The sequence below is a fragment of the Ctenocephalides felis genome, unplaced genomic scaffold (assembly GCF_003426905.1).
Source record: "Ctenocephalides felis isolate EL2017-DRISC unplaced genomic scaffold, ASM342690v1 CF-g0.4_SCAFFOLD_00451, whole genome shotgun sequence".
NCBI lineage: Eukaryota > Metazoa > Arthropoda > Insecta > Siphonaptera > Pulicidae > Ctenocephalides > Ctenocephalides felis.
Window position 1 is genome coordinate 87,315 of NW_020536605.1, and position 23,407 is coordinate 110,721.

At 29.0% G+C, this 23,407-nt stretch overlaps 1 protein-coding gene across 1 annotated transcript; it reads right to left on the minus strand.

The window, feature by feature from the left end:
- Positions 1–23,067, minus strand: LOC113365347 (large neutral amino acids transporter small subunit 1-like). The gene is made up of 9 exons (XM_026606926.1): positions 22,881–23,067; positions 22,549–22,781; positions 9,223–9,418; positions 8,760–8,862; positions 8,142–8,267; positions 7,645–7,786; positions 3,019–3,142; positions 1,798–1,998; positions 1–402 (listed from the first exon to the last, which is right to left on the minus strand). The coding sequence occupies exons 2-9, from the start codon at positions 22,719–22,721 to the stop codon at positions 1–3; spliced, it is 1,467 nt and encodes a 488-aa protein (XP_026462711.1). The 5' UTR covers positions 22,722–22,781; positions 22,881–23,067.
- Positions 23,068–23,407: the final 340 nt, after the last annotated feature.

Here is a 23,407-nt window from a genome sequence, read left to right on the forward strand (position 1 = left end):
TTAAGTAGATAATTTTTCTTCCGTCTCAGCCAGAGCAGAATTGAACAGCATTTGTAAGAACATAATAACATTTTCAGAGCTTTTATTGTAACAATCAGGCTTGTTCTTCCATTTAATGCATAGATAATATACAGGTATGCCAGAAAGAGTTATTCCAAGTCCAATGAGTGTATTTACTGGTTCAGCAATTGCTGGAACGATGACCAGAAATACACAACACATCAAAAACAATATGGGCAACGCTAAGTTGACTCGTATGGGTCGTTGCATATCAGGCCTGGAATGTCTCAAATACAATAAACCAGCTATGCTAGCTGCTACTGACAACCATAGTATTTGACTGCAATAGTTGATCAAGAGAAAGATGTCCGATGTTAACAGCATTACTAATGACATGGCGCACTGAAAGCATGTATATTATGAACATTAGTAGAAGATTCAGAGGTAGTCTTATAGTTTATATATATATATATATATATATATATATATATACACCTAAGTCTGTTTTTACACGGTCTTTTTGTACACGGTTTTGATATAACACGGTTTAAAAATTGAAAATTTTTAATTTTTTTACACGAATTTATTCCATTTACCACGATTTGAAATTTTATGTACCTAAATTTTTTTTGTCAAATTAAATTTTTGCGAAGTATGCTCATATCACAAAAAAGTATTTATGAAAGAAAAAAGTCTGAAACCATCGATAGTATCGATAGTTTGCAAACACTAGCTTAAAGATTTAAGTGAATTCCCCTTTAGCGCGTACAAACAATTTTTACTGGTCAAAGCAAATGTGAATAGCACTAATTTAATTCTTGTTCTTAAAAATTCTTGTTTTTCACCAATTTTAATAGGTTTTACAGATTAGGAACAAATCACCCATTTTTGTATAAGATCAATGTCTTTTTTTACACGTTTTTTTTTTTTACACGGCTTCTTCTGGAACCAATCTCCGTGTAAAAACAGACTTAGGTGTATATATATATATATATATATATATATATATATATATATATCTACAAATAGCATTATATGCATTGTAAAATAAACATAATAAGGAAAATGCATTATGTTATCGTTTAGTTTGAAAAACCCATAATCTTCAAGCATAGCGATTATAAATAGCATTGGTCCACTTTGGAAAAAAATATCAAAGGATCAGATATAAAAAAAGATTATATCAGTAGAAATCCTTTAGTCCGGTTTGCTCGGGATCGACCCCTGTGAAGGTCTATCCAAAATTCCGGACTGTCGTGCGATAATTATGAAAGCAATTAATTAAATAAAAATCAGTACGAAAAACAATCGGAATATATATTTAAACTATTTTTAATTTTTTTAACAACTAACATTATTAATTTTTACAAAAAACAAAAATTTGAAGATTTTTAGCCGTTTGATAATTTCTAGTTTCTGATTGAAAGTTAGTGTTACGTGTATTCGTTGCTTTCCATTTGAATGCCAAGGCTTAAGTTTTAAAAACATGGTCACTGCTCAGTTAGGGGGTAAAATCTACTGATATCGTAGAACATACTTCGTTCATGAACCTAGACATAACGGAATTTACCATGAACACAACAGTTACCGAACGATAGCGAATCCTTCCGAATGATTTCGGGCCACCCCGAAAACGTTCTGATAGCGCTCTAGTGTTTTTTTTTGCTGTAAAGGCACGTTTTTGAAAAAAAAAAACAATATTTTAAAAAATATGCCGTGCTATCGGGCATTCCGAACTGTTGGGGGCCGGACCTAAGGACTTCTACCTATATATATTATCATAACAAACTATTTTACCGTAACAAGTAGTGACACAATCGGCGTTCGTTTCTGCACGTGAATCAAAGATAGTGCTACAGGCAAATGTCCTTCTTGCGATCCTGTTACAAATAATCGCGCAGAAGTGAAAAGTATTCCATTTACTCCACCAAATGTGCTCAAAGCAACAAAAACAGGTACGCACCAAGCCATAGGGCCAAACATCCTGTTGCCGAAAGCCTGAAAATGAATGCATTTAATTCAATATTTTTTTACTTATCTTTAAATTTTTTAAGAGGGACATTAGAATTGCATTGAAATGCGTCAAACAAATTTCACACATTTATCTCATCTGTTATTCTATGCAACATAAAGGATATATATTGTCTGAAATGTATTCTGCATTGTTGATCAACAATTTACCTATTGGTGATAAGCTCTGAATACATATATGAGATTGTTCATATTGGCACACTATCAAATGTTTTAATAATATGTAAGAATTCAGGCTGTGAGACTATTATGCGTTTCATGGTGATAGTTCAATGAACTTAACTTCATTAATCTGAATTCAGATTTTTAGTTACCGATATTTTTACTCAAAATAATTATCATATTCACTTAAGTTTAAATTAATTTATAATGAAAAAGTATAATAACCATAATTAGGATTTAAAATAATTATCGACATTAAAAATTTTAATTAATTGGCTTTTGTTACGGATTTACCAAATGTTGTTCTATATAAATATAACTTTATTAAATTAGAGTAGAGTTTATAAACTACTCTAACTTTAAAAATGCACTATTAACAGTGCAACGAAATTTCCTGACTGCTTATTATAGGTGCTATAGGACAAATTGTACATTTGCTTTGATCAGAAAGAAATTACATTCGTTTTTTTTTTATTGAATAAAAACCGTTTTTTATGCATATTTATTGCAAGTTTACATTTGCGAATTACTATTTAAAACTATAATAGAATATAGATAACCTTTAAAATAATTAAAAGCTTTTACAAAATGTCAATTCTCTGATTCTGATAATTTAACATTATTGCTCTAAATCGTACTTATTTTTTCTGCCCGTATTAGTCGAAATTTGGGAAACTTTCCAAAATTTCGACCAAGTCCAATTTCCAATGGAAATTATTTTTTGTTACGCATTTTGAAATGTAATAATTTACATCATATTAATTTGTTAACATAGGTGATTGATTAATAGTGGTTCTTTGAAATTCTCTACAGATCAATACTCACAACTCCCACTGCTGGCGTAACGGCCATTTCTTCAGGACTAACCACCGCAAAGTAGGCAAGATTTGCAAGGACATATATGCCCGTCACTAGCGGCATTGCGATCCAAATTGCACGAGGCAAATTCCTATAATAAGGTAATTAAATAGTTTTTTAAATACCTATATAATAGCTTTTGTAATCACATTCTAGAATACCATTCTAATCTACCTTCAATAGATTTAATACTTTTATCAATTCATATTTACGGTATTATCTAAAACAATTATGCTGCTAATTCACAATTTCGGTATAAAAAATAAGCCTTTATTTATAAATGTGAGTTTAATTGAAATTTTACTGCTGTCTTTTGCATCTAATCGTGGATATGAATTTATATTATTATTTTTTAAAATCTCATTTTTGTAAGCGTTCAATATTTTGAAATGATAAAGTAGTAAAATATTGCAAACCTATAATACCCCTAACCCGAATAGCATAAGATTTAACTAGAAGGGCGCATGGCATCGTGCCTTAAGGCATATTGCTGGTACTTTCCGTATCAAAAATTATTATTTTTTTAAAAACGAATAACATTTTTGAAAAAAATTTACTTCGAAAAAATTAGATTTTAGAGAAACTATAAATTGGACAAAAAATTACTTTTTTTTGAATTTTTTTTAAAAAAAAAAATGTTTTCTTTATTTTGACATATTTTGGAAGATCTGAACTTTTTTTCAAAGCAATCGTACTGCTTTAACTGCATAGAGACAAAATATAAAGCGCGTAAGCGCCGCGTCGCTGTCTAACGGATAAACATTGGTACGGAACACATAGGAATGTAAACAAAATTTATACTTATTGTTGAAATCTCTATAAAATATCTGATAATTTGATGTGCATATGTCTAATGATTTTTGACCGCCAAATGGCATTTTTTTTACTTTTTTCGTTAGATCTCCGAAACCGCTAAATTTGCCCTCATAAAAATTTGATCAATTCTTCAAATCGGACGCTCTCTCTTAAAAACGTTCTCTTAAAAACTGAATTACCGTTTTCGGCACTTTTTGCCCCGTATCTTCGGAACGGCTAGACCTTCCTTCGCCAAAAACTAATCATCACATCTCCTTATCAATACGAATCGAATGTTTTTGAATTATTCAAATCGGTTGATCCGTGTTCCCGAAATAGTCGACGAAAATTTGTATCCGAACACGCACACATACACATACACACACACACATACATCCATTTTTTCTAAGGTATGCCAAAATGTTCAGAAGGTTTTGAAACGTACAGATATATAAAAATTTTCATTTTCGAATTTTTGCGATTACTATAACTTGCCCTACGGGAAGTTAAAAATCGTACGCTGAAAATATATATCGATTATATATGCAGACGATTCGCTTTAAACAAATATATATTGCAAATAACCAACCTATCTTTTATTAATTATATTGAAAGGTATTTTATCAGTTCCTTTATGCACTTTCTAAACCTTTTGTCCAATTTTTCATTTTTTTTACGTTTCGGGGATGTGGGTTGTCTTCTTCTTCGGGAATTTTGAATTATTGAAGCTAAATATTTTTTAAATAACCACTCACTAAAAATAAAATTGTACATTCACTAAAAATTATAATACATAATAATGTTGTGTGAGTAGCTGAGTACATCGAAAGACGAGGCTTAATCTTTCAATGTTGTCGTAACAGGAAAAGTCTGTAGTACGAATAGTATCAATTATTTTTTGTGAATAATACAGTTTGATTTTTAGTTAAAAAATGTTTGGTATCAATAATTGAAAGTTTTGGAAGAACAGAGCAATCCACTTATACGTTTATTATATATTTGCCTATATACTTATACGCAATCATATCAATATACATAACAAATGTCATTAATATTACCAAAGTAATTAAATGAATATGTGCGATTTGAAAATAAAAATTCGTAGTAATTATATAAAACCCCGAAGTCGTAATTGAAATTGGCGTAAATCGTGCGTTTGCTTTCGAACAGCGGCTTTTCTTAGCTTTCGATACACCCACTTGTTGAATCAACAGAAAAGCTTTTCACTGTTCGCTCTCTGCAAAGTCGAGTGATTAATATCTGGGTCAACGAATTGCAGATGAAAGCGAAATAACTTCTGTCGTGTATCAGGATTCATTTATGCGTACGGAAACATCATGAAAGTTTTGTTCATTTCAATAAAGAAACACTTTTGTAATTCCAAGGTACTTTTATGTCTTACCGTTGTTTTATCAAGATAGTCGATTATGAAGAAGAACTTCTTGAATCATTTCAAACAATATCAAAATTAATAATGAAATGGAAATGCTTTGCTTAAAACGTAATTTTAAATTCCTTTTACAAATATTGGAGAACCTATATATATATTCATAAGTGCGTAACTTAACAAATATGCAAAATTAAAAATAATAAATAATTATTTGTTTTTTTAACTCAACGTATTTGCTTTTTATTATTTTATTTTATCTGAATAATGACGCGCACTTAGTGTCAAAACTATAATTATAATAATTCTCGTGTAATGTTGTTCGTCTGGTCACAATACTCTAAAACGGTTTGACCGATTTTTATGAAATTTCATAATCACGTTCGGGATAACTGAGAATCTATTACTATGGCCAACATATCTATTTTTATATCCCTAAGTGTAAGGGTTGGCCAGCCTTAATTTATTTGTTTATTTTTCACTTTTTTTATAATTTATAATAAAAAAAACACAAAGCACTAACACTTCACCCTCCTACCACAAACTACTATTTCGTATTAGTAATTTTAATAATCGAATAATTTTTCATCTAACTTTCCTTCAATGAATATTTTTCACTGAATTTTGATTAGAATGTTATCAAACATTCGCAAAAGATTAAATTTATTTAAAAAAAAATAATTAAAGGTTGTCCACCACTAACTCTTTTTTAATTTTTGGATTTAACTTTATTTCAGATTTTTATAATGAATCAAATTAACGGCCAATGAATGCTTTTCACTGAATTTTGATTAAAATTTTCTCAAAGTTACGCAAAACCCTAAATTTAAATTAGAAAATATATATTTTTAATTAAGGGTTGCCTACACCTAACACTATTATTTAGTTTCTCGAATCAATATTATTTATTTTAATTTTTCTAAATTGGGAATTGAATAAAATGAATATTAAAATCTAAAGATACAACAGTTTTTGAGAGGGTACTGGGTACCATATAAACCAATGGCAAAGCTGTATTTCTTTTCGCAGAGATTGCCGGATCAGCTAGTACATATATATATACTATATAATATATCAAATTGAATAAAATGAATATTAAAATCTAAAGATACAACAGTTTTTGAGAGGGTACTGGGTACCATATAAACCAATGGCAAAGCTGTATTTCTTTTCGCAGAGATTGCCGGATCAGCTAGAACATATATATATATATATATATATATATATACTATATATTATATAGTATATATATGTACTATATATTTACTATATATATTACTATATATTATATATATGTACTATATATTATATAGTATATATATATATGTACTAGCTGATCCGGCAATCTCTGCGAAAAGAAATACAGCTTTGCCATTGGTTTATATGGTACCCAGTACCCTCTCAAAAACTGTTGTATCTTTAGATTTTAATATTCATTTTATTCAATATATATATATATATATATATATATATATATATGTGTGTGTGTGTGTGTGTAATATCAAATGGAAAATAAATTACTGAAAAAATATTATTTTAGATATTCTGAAGTAATATTTAAAATCTTTTGGTTATATCCCATATCCCAAATATCAAAATTAAATCATACGTCCATATCCCAATAATCTCAACGTGATTTAAATTCAAACGTTCCAGGAAACGCCCTGACATTATTAAATTATGCCGGTATTCACTGATACAATTTAATTTAGTTGCAAACGAGGTACTTTTGTTGCTATAAGTAGAATGTCAGAGACAGCAACCAGATTGATTAGTCATGAGTTGCGATAATAACCCGTGAAAGACTTTTGAATGGGTCGAAATTAATTATGAATGAGAAGTTTACCGTCACTATATCAAAAGCGCTGATATATAAGTTTTGATCTCGTTCTACAGACTCAGCACATGATAGAGTACGTGCAAGTATTTAATTTTGCCAATCGCCGCGAGCTTTGAAGAAAAAGAAACAAAGATGATTTTTATTATCACAGGACATTAGATTGCTTCTCTAGAAACTAGAAGATATCATTGGAATGTATTATAATGGTGCTTTATAATTTCCTCAAAGCCACTTTATACTTAAATGTCGTGAAAAATGGAAACATTTATTAAATATTTTATTTTATGTTCAAACCAGAAGAAACGGCATTCGAAATTTTAAAATTGGACCAATATAATTCATCGTAACGGTAAACCTATTAACTGGTAGAATAAAGTGGGAAAGTTTCATTACATTACGAGTACATAAATTAATTTTTAGTATATATATACAATATATATATATATATATATATATATATATGTATGTATATATATATATATATATATATCAATTATTATTCTTTATATTATCTAAAAAATCGAACCGATCTCAAACTGAAGCAATATAAGATTCAAGCAATTAGACTTACTTGTACGGATCTTGTAGTTCTTCTGTAACAAAATTCAAGTAATTCCATCCACCAAACGCAAAGAGCCCAGAATAGAAAGACAAGGCGATACTGTACAAATCGTAATCTCCGTCAAAAGCATTCGAAAAATTAGATAAATGTCCTGAAAATAAAAAGCAAATAATATTCCGAGGGTAGCGGGCACCAGTTTATTATACAAGTATCTATATAAACGAAACCGACTGGAGTTTTTCTATTTTATCGTAGTTTCTGTACACATATTTCAATAAATCATAATAAATAGTTCAGATTGTTTCTATAAAATATTTTGTCAAAATTTTCTATTTCTTACAAATTTTCTTATTCACATAAATTTGGTCATAGGCACACTTAAAGATAATTCTAATTCAAAATCTCCCTTTACCCGTGTTTTATGTGGTACTAATACTTATTCTATCGAATTGATATGTGAAATTGAACTATTTATGAATCACTTCTTATACAATAACTTTACACACCTGTTCCCATGTGGTAAACTCCTGCTATTATGACAACAACTAATGCAAACAATTTAGCAGCCGTAAAGACGTTTTGTATTCTCATAGTCCAACGGACACTCAAGCAATTCACTGCAGTCAACAAACCTGGTATAAAGCAATAAAAACGGTCACTATTTGAATTTCAATTCCAATTAATTTCCTCACGATACCTATCTTACAACTTTATCAACTCTTTAGATTGAATATTGAGATATTAGTATTTGTAAATGATCAATTTCGACAGTTATTTGTTGAATCTTAAATTAAATTATATTCGATGCCAATAACACATTTGGTCGTTAATAACAAAACTTTTTTGGTCATGGTAAATTGAATATAATGACAATATTAACGAAAATAAGATCTTTGCTCACATATCACAACCTGTTAACTCCCAATAAACTTTCGAAGTAAAAAACACTCTTAAATGAGGTGATGGCATCTGAATTTCTTTTAAATGTTATTAATTAACTTAATTTTTATTTCAAAGTTAAATAATTTGTTTTAAATCAACATCAATAATCAGCAAAAAAATGAGCAAATGAATAGGCGTGTTTTATCACATATTAATATTTGTTTAAAAAAATATCAACTTACATAAACAACTAGCAGCTAGAAGTCGGACCGCATTTTCAGGAGGCTGACACTCCTGGAAAAATGGTTTCGCAGCATAAGCTGCAAAAGTTAGTGCCACTATAGCCTGAAAATTAAAACTCCTTAATTAAACAAAATACGTTAAATCAGTATATAATTGTTCTCCGGTAAAATATAATTTCACAATAGCATTTACTGAAAATATCACCACGTGTTTTTTTTTACGTAAAAGGATATTTATACTATTTGATCTAATGACATAGGTGTACAATTATATTTGTGAACTTTCAACTCACACACATAAGTCATGGCTAAAATTAAGTCTATCTTATTTTTAAGAAATTTCATAAAACCATTCTAGTAACAGAATCTTTGGCGGATTTCGAAAATATAGCCCTATGTAACTAGATATTTCATGTTTTGAGGTGGTTATGCATACATTTTAATAATAAGAGAATTAACTTACCTGCGTTGTTGGCCTGATAATAAGTAAAGCAATCCACAACCTAAGAAATGCCGGTAGTGGACCGAACGCCGCGTATATGTAGGCATAATCTCCACCAGATCGACTGATGCACGTCCCTAGTTCCGCGTAACATAATGCTCCTAATGTCGAAAATATACCTGATATAGCCCAAACACAAAGCGATGCTCCGACAGATCTGGAAATGAACAAAATATATTAGTAAATATGAGAAGAATTTTTCTTGATTAATAATAGTTAGCTCGGATAATAATGAGGTTAAGTAATTCAAGCTTCACTTTAGATGAAAGAGAACAGAATTATTCTACAAATCTTCGGATAATTAAAAAAAAGAAATAGATAGAATAAAGATAAAGAAAGAAAAGAAAAGAAAAAATCGGATAATTAAAAAATTTTGCACAATCTAAATGCTTTTTGAATTATTCAAGTCGGATGCTTTGATCTCTCAAAAAATTCACTTTCTACACTTTTTGCTCCTTATGGCTAGACTTGTCTTTGTCAAAAACCTATCACCACGTCTTCTCATCTTTACGAATTGAATGTTCAAATCGGATGCTCTGTTCTCTCAAAAACTTAATATCCATTACCTGCACTCTTTGCTTCGTATCCCTGGAACGGCTGAACCTACATTTTGCAAAATCTAATCAGCACTAATCCCTCTAGGAAGCTGTAGAATGCTTTTTGAATCATTCAAATCAGTTGAGCGGTGCTCCCGAAAACGTCGTCAAAAAATTGTATCCACACATACATACATACAAACACACACGTAAAGATATCTAAAAATTTTCAATTTTTGGACGATTACAATAACTTACCCTACGGGAAATTAACAACTGTTTTGTATTGCGATGAAAAAGTGAAAGAAATTCGTGATGAAAACGTGTTGCAGTAAATCTACTTTGTGAAAGCATATAACATTTGTTAGGAAATTTTAGATTCTTGAGATACGTAAGCACATTTTGATATGAAATCGTGTATACGTTTTTATGTAAGAAAATTATACGAATGCTAAGCGTATTTTTTTCAATTTTGTGAGAAAAAATATTTGGGCCCAAGTTTATCTCCACATTTAATTAAATAAATTATTATTTTATTTTTTTTATAATTTATAATATATTAATTCCCAAATTTTTAAAAATGTTTTCCCGTGTTTACGTATATGGTTACTTTTTGTCTCCATTATATGTTATTTCATTAAAGTTTCAATTTTCAAAAGCCATGGTTGATATAGCATATAAGACATTAATGTAAATGCAGTATGAAGTTGATTTTTACTTTCCATTTAACCGACCATTACTCTACTTAATCATACAAATTTTAAAATGTATTTTAGCTCGATAAATCAGTAGTTTTTCCTCGGAATAAATAAATAACTAGCTGTAAGTGGAATTCTGTCTTAAGGCAATTAAGGCATCGTGCCTTAAGGCAAATTGCTGGAACTTCCCGTACCAAAAATTATTATTGTTTTAAAAACGATTAACATTTTTGAAAAAAATTTACTTCGAAAAAATAAGATTTTTGACAAACAATTAGACAAAAAATTACTTTTTTTTTGAAAAAAAAATTTTTTTTATTTTTTTTTTTAATTTTTTTTTTTGAAAAAAAATGTTTTCTTTATTTTGACATATTTTGAAAGATCTAAACTTTTTTTCAAAGCAATCGTACTGCTTCAACTGCATAAAGACGAAATATCAAACCGCGTAAGCGCCGCGTCGACGTCTAACGCGTAAACATTGGTACGGAACCCATAGGAATGTAAACCAAAATTATACTCATTGTTAAAATCTCTATAAAATATCTGATAATTTGATGTGCATATGTCTAATGATCATTTTTGACCGCCAAATGGCATTTTTTTTTACTTTTTTCATTAGATCTCCGAAACCGCTAGACCTGCCTTTATGAAAATTTGATCGGTTCTTCACCTTGTCAATACAAGTAAAATATTTTTTGAATTATTAAAATCGGACGCTCCGTTCTCTTAAAAACTGAGTTACCGTTTTCGGCACTTTTTGCCCCGTATCTTCGGAACGGCTAGACCTGACTTCGCCAAAAACTAATCAGCACGTCTCCTTATCAATACGAATCGAATGTTTTTTGAATTATTCAAATCGGTTGATCGGTGTTCCCGAAATCGTCGACGAAAATTTGTATCCGCACATACATTTTGTTAACATTCCTATGGGTTCCGTACCAATGCTTATGCGTTAGACAGCGACGCGGCGCTTACGTGCTTTATATTTTGTTCCTATGCAGTTAAATCAGTACGATTGCTTTGAAAAAAAAGTTCAGATCTTCCACAATATGTCAAAATGAAGAAAAAAAATTTTTTTTTCAAAAAAAAAATTTAAAATTTTTATTCTTTTTTATTTTTTTTTCTCAAAAAAAGTAATTTTTTGTCCATATATATAGTTTCTCAAAAATCTTATTTTTTTCAAAAATGTTAATCGTTTTTAAAAAATTAATAATTTTTGGTACGGGAAGTTCCTGCAATTTGCCTTAAGGCACGATGCCTTAATTGCCTTAAGACAGAATTCCACTTACAGCTAGTCATTTTCGATTTTTTTGCGATTACTATAACTTGCCCTACGGGAAGTTAAAAAATATCAATCGGTATTTAGTAAAATATTATATTACCAAAATTTTCCCGAATCTCGTACAAGATGGATGTATCGAATAGAAATTCAATTTTATCACAATGAATATCTTGACTGCGATAAGAAAATAGAAAAAATACAATAAACCACATGTTGTTGCAACTGTTACATGCAAGATACATATATATTTGCAATATTGTGTAATGTCTTTATTTACAAATGCACATCGACCTTGGCATTGTGAATTGTAGATTAATAAAAATTTAAACTTGATTGAAAAGATCAATTGAAAACTGTGCTTATTTCTAAATAAAGATCTGCAATTGCACAATGTGGAATATTTGAAGAAGTTACATTGAGACGTATTGATAGACAACTCTATGAAGTCAATAAGAAAAGTTCAATAAGTTCACATCATAGAGAATTGTTAATGTAAAAGTTCAAAATATCAAATTCAGAATTTTAGCAATGAACTATTTTAATTTTGAGCAATATATTATAAAGCTACAAATTATTAACTTCCCGTAGGGCAAGTTATAGTAATCGCAAAAAAATCGAAAATAATTTTTTTTATATATCTTTACGTTTTAAAACCTTCTGAACATTTTGGCATACCTTAGAAAAAATGGATGTATGTGTGTGTATGTGTGTGTGCGAGTATGTGTGTGTTCGGATACAAATTTTCGTCGACAATTTTGGGAACACGGATGAAGCGGTTTGAATAATTCAAAAAACATTCGATTCGCATTGATAAAAAGACATGCTGATTATGTTTTGGCAAAGGCAGGTCTAGCCGTTCCGAAGATATGGGGCAAAAAGTGCCAAAAACGGTAACTCAGTTTTTAAGAGAACGGAGCGTCCGATTTGAATAATTCAAAAAGCATTTTATTTGTATTGACTAAATGAAGAACTGTTTAAATTTTTTGAAAGGAAGGTGCAACGACTTCGGAGATATGGAAGAAAAAATTAAAAAAATGAGCCATTTGACGATATATGCACATCAAATTATCAAAAATTTTACAAATTTTGTGTACATTCAATTTTGTGAGAAAAATATTAGGGCTCTGATTTATATCCTCTCAATTAAATTCTTATTTCATTTTCTTCATACTTTATAATAAATCATTTCCTGAAATTTTAGAAATCATTTTTTAAAGGTTATTTTTTGTATCCTTTATATGTTATTTCATTGAAGTTTCAATTTTCAAAAGTCAATTTATATTGCATATAAGACATTAATATAAATGTTAAACCATTTAACATACATTTATCATACTTCCATTTAACCATTACTCTACTTAATCATACGATTTTTAAAATGCCTTAACTCGATAAGTCAGTAGTTTTCCCTCATAATAACTTTCCCGAATTTCGTGCAAGATGAATGTATCGAATAGAAATTCAATTTTATCACAACGAATATTTACGCGATAGAAAAAAAAAAAAAATACAATAAACCACATGTTGTTGCAACTGTTACATGCAAGATACATATATATTTGCAATATTGTGTAACGTCTTTATTTACAAATGCACATCGACCTTGGCATTGTGAATTGTAGATTAATAAAAATTTAAACTTGATTGAAAAGATCAATTGAAAACTGTGCTTATTTCTAAATAAAGAAACTGCAATTGCACAATGTGGAATATTTGAAGAAGTTACATTGAGACGTATTGATAGACACTCTATGAAGTCAATAAGAAAAGTTCAATAAGTTCAAATCATAGAGAATTGTTAATGTAAACGTTCAAAATATCAAATTCAGAATTTTAGCAATGAACTATTTTAATTTTGAACAATATATTATAAAGTAACAAATTATTTTGCAAAATAATTGTTTCACATACTCCTCACAGTATTTGGAATGGTATCGGTTTTTCCTCAAATTTATATTTTCAAAACTCAAATTCTTTCGGAATGATAGTATGCACTAATGTAAAATATTATTCATGTGCAAATTTATATCTATGCAAAATATTTTGACTAATTCCAATTTCATTTCGTGGCAACTATAATATTGTTGCCTTTATTTTTGTAGCTAAAATTATATCATAAAATTATAATTTCTGCTTTTCTATATATATATATATTATTTAAATATGATTTACGTTTACTCAATGTCCGTAAAAAGTAAGAAAAATTTTAAAAAACACAAAAAGATGTATTGTGGATAAAACTTTTTCACATTGTTTTGTTTTTATTCACTGAATTTTGAATTTTGTACAGAAATAAACCTGGGTAATTTTTGCTACGATTTGATTTGATTTTAACGTTTTTCAGAGCTTTTATAAAACGAGCTTTTTACACGTGCATATGAGAATTGAAAAATAGCTACTTTTTACAATGTATTTCTATTATCATAGTTGTTATTATTATTATCGATTTAATTCAATATCACATAAAAGTTGTATTTGTTTGTCGTAAACATAATGAAAACATAATGAAATGTGAAGAAAATATTTCACAGTAGAAAACAAACATTTGAGGTCATTTTTATTCAAATTCATTAATGTTTCATTCTGTTAAACAGAACTACAGAGTAAAAATTTCAGTAGGTGAGATTAATGATGCAATTATACAACAGATAAAAATATTACCTCCGTATGTGTAGAACCTACTAAATATCATTATTAAGAGAATAATGTATTATATGCTTCATATATTTTAACGAGTACAGTAATGTAAAACATATGATATCAATAAAAAAATATAACATTTTGAAATAGAATTGAAATAAAGTAATTATTATCAAGGTAAATTTTCAAATATTTATATTTTCAGTTCAAGAAACGTGCGAAGAAAATTCTTAAGACAAAAGGCAAACAAAAGGACGATTATTAATCATTTGAATGACAAAATACATAAGGACTAGGACTATCGATAAGGACATGGATAAACATAAGGACTAGTTTACATTTGGATTCTAATACTTGAGGTAAAATTTTAAAACTATATTTATATACATATACAAATTCATATATACACACACACATATTATATATATATATATAATGTATGAGAAAACATTTTTTATCGCTAAAAAATAAACCACACATTGCATTATAATTTAACGGACAGTCTATTTTTTCAGATTATTTTTAGCCATAGATAATTCGTCTATGGTATGCGTTTATTGTAAAAGTTTAATTTAATCATGAAAAATCTTGTTTGATTGCTGCTAATTATATATGAGTTGCAATGATTCGTAATTATTAAAAGGTTGGGCTTTAAAAGTCTTATGTAAAATTGGTTTCGAAATTAGAGTAATATATATAAGCTTATATATAAGTATAAGCTTAAATTCATAATTACATGATAGATATTGAAAGAAGAAAGTTGTTTTTACTTGGAATTTCTATAACATATAATTACATGTTTTGCAATTATATGTTTGGGCGACAGAAAATTTTTAAACACGTTTTGATTAGAATTTTTCTCCTATTTAATTAATGTAAAACTCTAGTCAATTAAAAACATTGCCGGTTTCGTAATTCACTATCAGAAAAAATATTAAATATTCATACTGAATATTTGTACATTTAATTAAATGCGAATATTCTTCTTTTTGTTTCGAAAGGTATAAAAACGTACTTCTACATTTTCTTAACTTTCCGAAGAGGAAGTTTATGTTTTCGCCCAGAAATTCCGATTTGCCAAGTTCATGTTTTTTTTTCAAGTTTCAAATTTTTTCAATCGATCGAATCTAAATTTGAAAAAGTATGTATGATCAATAATTTGAATATCTTCGATGTTTTCTCAAAAACGGCTGCACATCTTAAAAAAATAAAAAGCCATTTAATGAACCACAATTTGGTACCAATTGATTAATTATGTTGATTAATTTTGTGAAACGGTCGGCTAACCGTTTTTCAGAATAATCATTAGAACACATAAAAATCCACGACTTTGCCAAAAATTTTAAACCGATTTTGTAAATTCAAAAATTGTGGGATCAGCCGAGCTTGTCGTTAATGATTAAGTATTATTAATAAGTTTTTGATTATTTTAATGAAACTTTACATGTTGATAAAGTGCATTGTCAAAACTCACATCCTAAAATATTATATGCCCTAAGTATTATATTAAAAGTGGTTTAATTATAAAAGTTCATAAGTATTGAATAATAAGCCTTGCATTTAGAAAAATACCGTGAATGTACTAGATATAATATTTCAACTACTTCACTAATTAAAAAAATAAATAATTAAAATTTTTGGTAAATTTGTACATAATGAAATAATATGCAATAGTTTCTAACATTATGAATTCGTACAGCAACTCTTAAAAATTATAAATTAATAAAATTAAAAAATTATATTAAATTTATATATTGATTGATTTCTTATTAATTGAGTCGATTATTTATTCACTCATGTCGGGAAGTTCACGCAACTTGCCCCTAAAAAAAAATGTCATTTACACCTAGTTCTGATTTAAAGCTTATGTCTAAAAATACTAATAAAATTTATTCAACATCGTTGATTGTTATCATTATCATGTAACAATACCGGATACTAGGTATACAATTTCATATATTGATAAACGATAAATATCCGGTAATGAAAAATTAAACAAATCACATTATAGATAACAAAAATTGTAAACTAAACCAAGATAAGTTTGCACTATCATAATATTTTTGCGAACAGGGCTGTGCATAATATTTTGTTAATACAGCTAATTTATGTCGTTTAAATGCATATAGTGATTGTTTATTATTTCGAAATTTTTACTTACAATTAATTAAAAAACATATTAAATCTCAAAATAATAGCTATTTTCATTCAAAAATGAAAAAACATCAATTGGTTATTGTATTTTTAATCTAGTTTTAATCCGACTTTGTATCCATTAGTAAGCGAATCATATTAAAAAAATAAGAATATGTTTTAACTATCTCATTTACTTAATAATATAAATGAACATAACACAACGACTTTTAATGGTTCCTTATTTGTCAGCTTATGATTTAGTTCAGTCCTCTAAAATATATAATGACATGATATTTTCCAAACACTGTCGCACATGTTTGATTAATTGTTTATTGGGTTTCCGTATTTATAGAGAGATTCGTTTCTAATGACTGAAAATATAGTATCTAGAAAATATTGTAAATATTAGTTCACACGAATATTTATTATAAATATTTATGTCTATAATTACTAAGCAATGGATAGTTGTTGTTGCACTATCCTATCATTTTCAAAGAATTTTCTTTATCATATCATATCAAATTACGTGAAGACTGTGACGTCATTGTAATAATACTATTTAATATGCAGACATAACAATTCGATTAAAGAAAGATTAAATATAAATTGGGAAAACTTATGATCATTTGTCCATGAAACTATCAACAAACTAGGGAAAAGATATGTTTATTTTTAATAATCTTTTTGATAAAAAGATTTTTTGTGGGAAATAGGATGAAAATAGTATATTTTTTCATAAATTATATGTATATATTCAACCAGGGAAAAGCAAATGTGAGGAAAGTTCTTTTATTGTAGTCCATTTTAATGTATTTTATAATGTTGTTAAATAGAATTCATGTCTCTGTCAACTAGTATCTACTGATAAGAAAAGTCGATAAGTTTATGGATAAGTGAAGTGTGTCCTTTGTAATGAAAATCACCCTGCTAACTATAAAGGCTGTCACGTCTATAAAGAATATATTGAAAAAAAAAACACTTCATTACGTCAGAAAACAAGTAATGTGCAAAATTTAAAACCAAATGCTACTTTAAGACCGGGCGTAACTTACTCCAATATTACTAGAAACAACACAACTTTACCTACTGACTCAACGAACTCAATAAACAATAGTAACTCTGAAAACAATACTAACAATAAATGTAATGACTTAACAGAACTTAAAAACATGATTAAAATATTGACAGAACAAATGGGCATAATGCTTAATTTACTAACAACAATTTTATCTAATAAAAAATAATTATGTCTATGCAACTAACAATTTGCATATGGAACTCGAACGGCTTGAGCAATCATGTCCATGAACTCAAACAATTTTTAACTACCAATGACGTAGACATTATGCTAATTTCCGAGACGCATTTTACCGAGACAAATCACAATATTCGTTTTCCTATTATCACACATATACCACAAATCACCCGGACGACAGACCTCACGGTGGCACTGCCATTATCATAAAGTCAAACATAAGACATTACGAGACAGAACCTTTTATACTGACTACATACAATCGACAAATGTTTTAATTGACCTAATGACTCACAAAATTACAGTATCGGCAATCTATTGTCCGCCAAGGCACATTATTACTGAAAATCAGTTTACAACTTTTTTTACCAGCCTTGGAAATTTGTTTATTGCGGGAGGTGATTATAACGCAAAGCACACATTTTGGGGATCTAGACTAATAACACCTAGAGGCCGTCAATTGTATAATACAATAAATAATAATAATCTTCGGACATTTTCTACGGGTGAGCCCACATACTGGCCAACTGATTTGAACAAAATTCCAGACCTCCTCGATTTTTTTGTAGCCAAAAATATTAAAAACGAGAGTGTTGAAATAATTTCAAGTCTGGATCTCAGTTCTGATCATTCACCAGTAATTCTTAAATACTCCACTAATACTCCAACCAAAGTCATGAGTTCGCTTACAAACAAATTTACCGATTGGCTTCTTTTCCAAGAATACATCGAAGACACCATTAACTGTAATATTCCATTAAAAAGTGAGAATGATTTGAATATCGGTATCAACAACTTCACAAATACATTAATTGCAGCAGCTAAAATATCGACTCCTATTCTAAATCACAATCACAGTCACTCTGTGCCCATAGATATTAAAAAAATCATTGCACAGAAAAGGAAATTAAGAAGAATTTGGCAAATAACTAGATCACCGGAAGATAAAAGAAAATTTAACAGTGCATGCAGAGACCTGAAAAATTTAATAATAAATTATAAAAATGTTTCTTTTGAAAACTACTTACATAATCTTTCTGCAAGTAGTGAAACAAATTATTCTCTTTGGAAAGCAACCAAAAAATTGAAAAGACCAATTGTACCAATTCCTCCTTTAAGAAAAACAGACGGTTCATGGGCAAGAAGTCCAGAAGAAAAAACTAATGCATTCGCCGAACACCTGCGCCTCACATTTCAGCCATTTTCACGTAAATGCAACTCTAATGATGAACAATTCATTTATGATTTTCTTCAGGATTCACCGTCGCTAGTGACTCATGATGTTAATCGTTTTACTGCGGCTGAAGTAACCCAAGAAATTGCAAAAGCAAATTCTAGAAAATCACCTGGACCAGACCGGATTTCTATTAAAATGCTTAAAGAACTTCCAAGAAAAGCTATTAGAATGCTCACAATAATATATAACTCTATACTGAGAATGAAAACTTTTCCGCAGTCTTGGAAAAGAGCTAAAATAATCCTTATAGTGAAACCAGGTAAAGACCCTTATCTATTATCTTCCTACCGGCCGATAAGTTTATTGTCTTGCATATCGAAAATATTTGAAAAGCTAATTCTTCAACGGATTAAAATAATCCTACAAGAACAAAGTTTTATTCCGAACCATCAATTTGGGTTTCGCGACAAACATTCAACAATTGAGCAAGTTCACAGAATAATAAACGTAATTAACAATGCGCTGCATAATAAAGAGTACTGTTCTGCGGCTTTTTTGGATCTCAAGCAGGCATTTGACAAAGTATGGCATACCGGATTAATGTATAAAGTTAAAAGATGTTTACCAGATTCTTTATTCCTATTAATAAAATCTTATTTACAAAATAGAAACTTTTTTGTCAGCATCGCCGATACGGACTCAAATATTACCGAAATTAATTCTGGAGTGCCTCAAGGGAGTGTCCTCGCCCCAACACTATTTTTAATTTTTACAGCTGATTTTCCAACTTCAACTGACACGAGTTTAGCCACATTTGCTGATGATACGTGCATCATCGCCACAAACAAAGATCCGACTGCAGCTTCCAACAGCCTTCAGCACCATCTCAGCTTAGCTGAGAAATGGTTTTCGTTGTGGAGGATAGAAGTAAATAGCACAAAATCAGTCCATATAACTTTCACGCTTCGCACCCAAACTTGCCCAGCAGTTGTACTCAACGATGAAATTATTCCGTCCAAAGAATCAATAAAGTATCTCGGCATTCACTTAGATAGGAAACTCAACTGGAAAGTACACATAAAGAACAAAAAACAACAAATAGATCTAATCTTCAAAAATTATTATTGGCTCTTAAACAGAAAATCAGAATTATCAACTTACAACAAATTACTTATATATAAGGCTGTGATCAAACCCGTGTGGACCTACGGATTACAACTTTGGGGTACTGCTAAAAAGAGCAATTTAAACATAATACAACGAGCACAAAACAAATTCCTGCGGCAAATATTAAACGCTCCTCACTACACGCCAACATGGATTCTCCACAAAGACACGGGTATACCTACAATTCAAGAACATATATCAATGTTTGCCTGTAATTATAAGAATAGAATTGACGCACATCCAAACCAACTAGCATGCAACTTATACCAGGAAGGCCAGCCGACCAGGCTCAAAAGGAAAATACCTCGAGATTTATTATAGTTTATTTTTATATTTATATTTTTTTTCTCTATACTTGTCTTTAGTTTTTTCTTTTTTATATATTAACTATAGTAGATACACCACTGGGCGTATGTGCTAATTTGTAAACAACCAATTGTAAACACTTGTCAGCATTCTCTGCTAAATATAATTATTTTTATAGATTGCAGAATAAAAAAAAAATAAAAAAAAAAAAAAAAAGTTTATGGATAATTAATCCCCAAATTAATTTCGATCTTTTTGTATTTGGGATAATAAACCACATAAAAATTTCTATTTTTTCAATAAATCGCTTTAGGACATAATGGTAATATTACACAACATTTCAATTTACTGATGGTAGATATTCTACATATTTCTATATAGATTTTATGCTGTATCTAAACTGAATATAATAAAAAATATTATTTTTTTAATTGAGGCTTTAAGATTATCGAATTCCCATGTGTTTGTGAACATGTAAATTTGGAAAATAATTTTGATTCGTATATGTATTTTGAATCTCTATCTCTAGACAGCTTCTACATATTTATTTATACATATTCTTTTAGGATCATCCAATGGATGAACAACTCAATTAATTGCACAATTCTTTGGAGTATAGTACATTACGTTTTTTTTAAACCATCGTCGTGTTTAAATTATTCAAAAGTAATAATAATTCTCAGGCCTAGCCAACGATTTGAAGCATCAGATTATAGAGCTTTTCGATTTCTATCCTCTTGAAATATGAAAAATCAAATGTTACTTCAAATTTATTGTTTTATATATATTTATTGTTATATATATTTATATTTATTGTTTTATATTATAGTGATATTTTGGCGATACTGTAGATACCAGTTTAAAAAACTCATATTTATGTTTACAAATTAATTTCAAAATCATAATAGGCTACATACAACTTTGTCATAATTACAGTCAATAATGGCGTGTATAATGTTTGGTTTGATTCGAATAATTTACAAATTAAATAATAATAAACAATAAATATTTTTAATTTCAACAAACGTCAAAAAACTGCTCATTTCTCAAACTTGGATGAATTTTTAAAATTAAACTACTTATCGTAAGGCCGTAATATTTCAGTAAGTTCTATAAGGCCATGATATATATCGCCAAAAAAAAGTTCCACAAAAATCGGCTTAATTTTTTTTCAACAGTTAATTACAAGAAAACGGCTCGGTAGATTTTCACCTAAAACTAATCAATATCATTCCCAACTAATATCTTTCGAACAGTTTTTGGTTTTTTAAAATCGATTCGGTAGTATGAGCTTAAATGTGGACGAAAAGTTTAACACTTTTTTCAAATTATAAAGAAACGGCTCGACAGATAGTCGCACAAAACTGACAAACGATAGTCCTCATTGAGATACATCAAATGGCTTTTAAATTTCTGAAATCGGTTCAGGCGTTTTTGAGCAAACGTCGAAGAAAGGTCTAATTTTGACAAATGCAAAAAAACGATACTAATTTTTGTTAACTTTGAAGAATTTTTCTGCGACTTGTCGTAGGGCCGTAATATTTTAGTATGATCTATAAGACTATGGTATCTACCGCAAAAAAACGTAAATATCTTCGAAAAAAATTTTTTTAACACTATTACAAGAAAACGGCCTGGCCGATCTTTCCCAAAAACTAATCAGCACCATTACCAGCCAATATGTTTGCAACGGTTTTTGAATTTTTAAAATCGATTCAGAATTGCGGGCTAAAACGTGGACAAAATTTTTTTCACTTTTCTGCTACTCACAAAGAAACGGCTTGGCCGATCGTCGCACAAAACTGACAAACAATAGTCCTCATCGAGGTACATCGAATGGCTTTTAAATTTTTGTAATCGGTCCAGCCGAGAAAACGTCAATTTACGGCAAAAAATCTGTTCACATACACACACACATAATTTTTCAAAATTTGGTCTCACCCAATTGGCTTGAAACGTCGAGAAAACATAAAATTAGCGAATCGGATTTTTTATGAAAACATAAACTTCTCCTTCGGGAAGTTAAAAATCAACAAAACGGTTTTAGTTTTAAATATAATATTGATTTTCGGATTATAAAAATCTCTTACTTGGTGTACAGGAAGACTCCAGAAGGTGATATAAAGATTCCAGATCCAATTATTGTTCCAACAATTATACCGACACCATTAATCAGTGTTATTTTTCGCTTTAACTCGATCTTATCAACGGAAGCAACAGGCTTAGCCGTTAATTCAATTTCTGTTTGTTTTGTGGTTGTCATATTGTGAGATATGGCGCGATATTTAAATTAATCCGATAACTTTCAGAGAAAGTCTTTTGGCTAAAAATAATAATATACCATTAATTTGTATGATATTAAAACAGTTATTTAGAACTTATTATAATTATAAATATGTATATTAAAATAATAATTACTTACCTCTAAACAATATCCATTTTATGTTTGGTAAAATTGATAACAATTTTTGGAATAAATTTTGAATATGGCAGTGACACACTTTAAAACAATCAATTATAATTATAGAATTAAGTTACAAAATCTTTTTATACAACATAAATTTTTAAAATTTATACGTTGTCAGTACTACTACGAGCAGTTCCCCTAAAAGTACATGCGAACTATGCAATCTTTTTATGTTCAGGTATATTTAGAACTGCAAAAATCTAATGCAATAACTGTTCACTATTACATATTCCTTTGATTAATTCATAAACTATTTTTTCTTTCAATTATTATTAATTTTAGTAAAAGGATGTTTAATTTTATGTTCAGTGTTTTTATATAGAAATAATACTTTAAATGTTTTTTACAACCGGCTGACATAACCTATTAGACAATTTACGGCATGGCTCCTATATATGAACATCGCGTTTCTTTTAACTTTACAATCGAAATGGTTTAGCAGAGCACGCGGCGTGTGAGTAATATTCATTATGGGGAGCGCA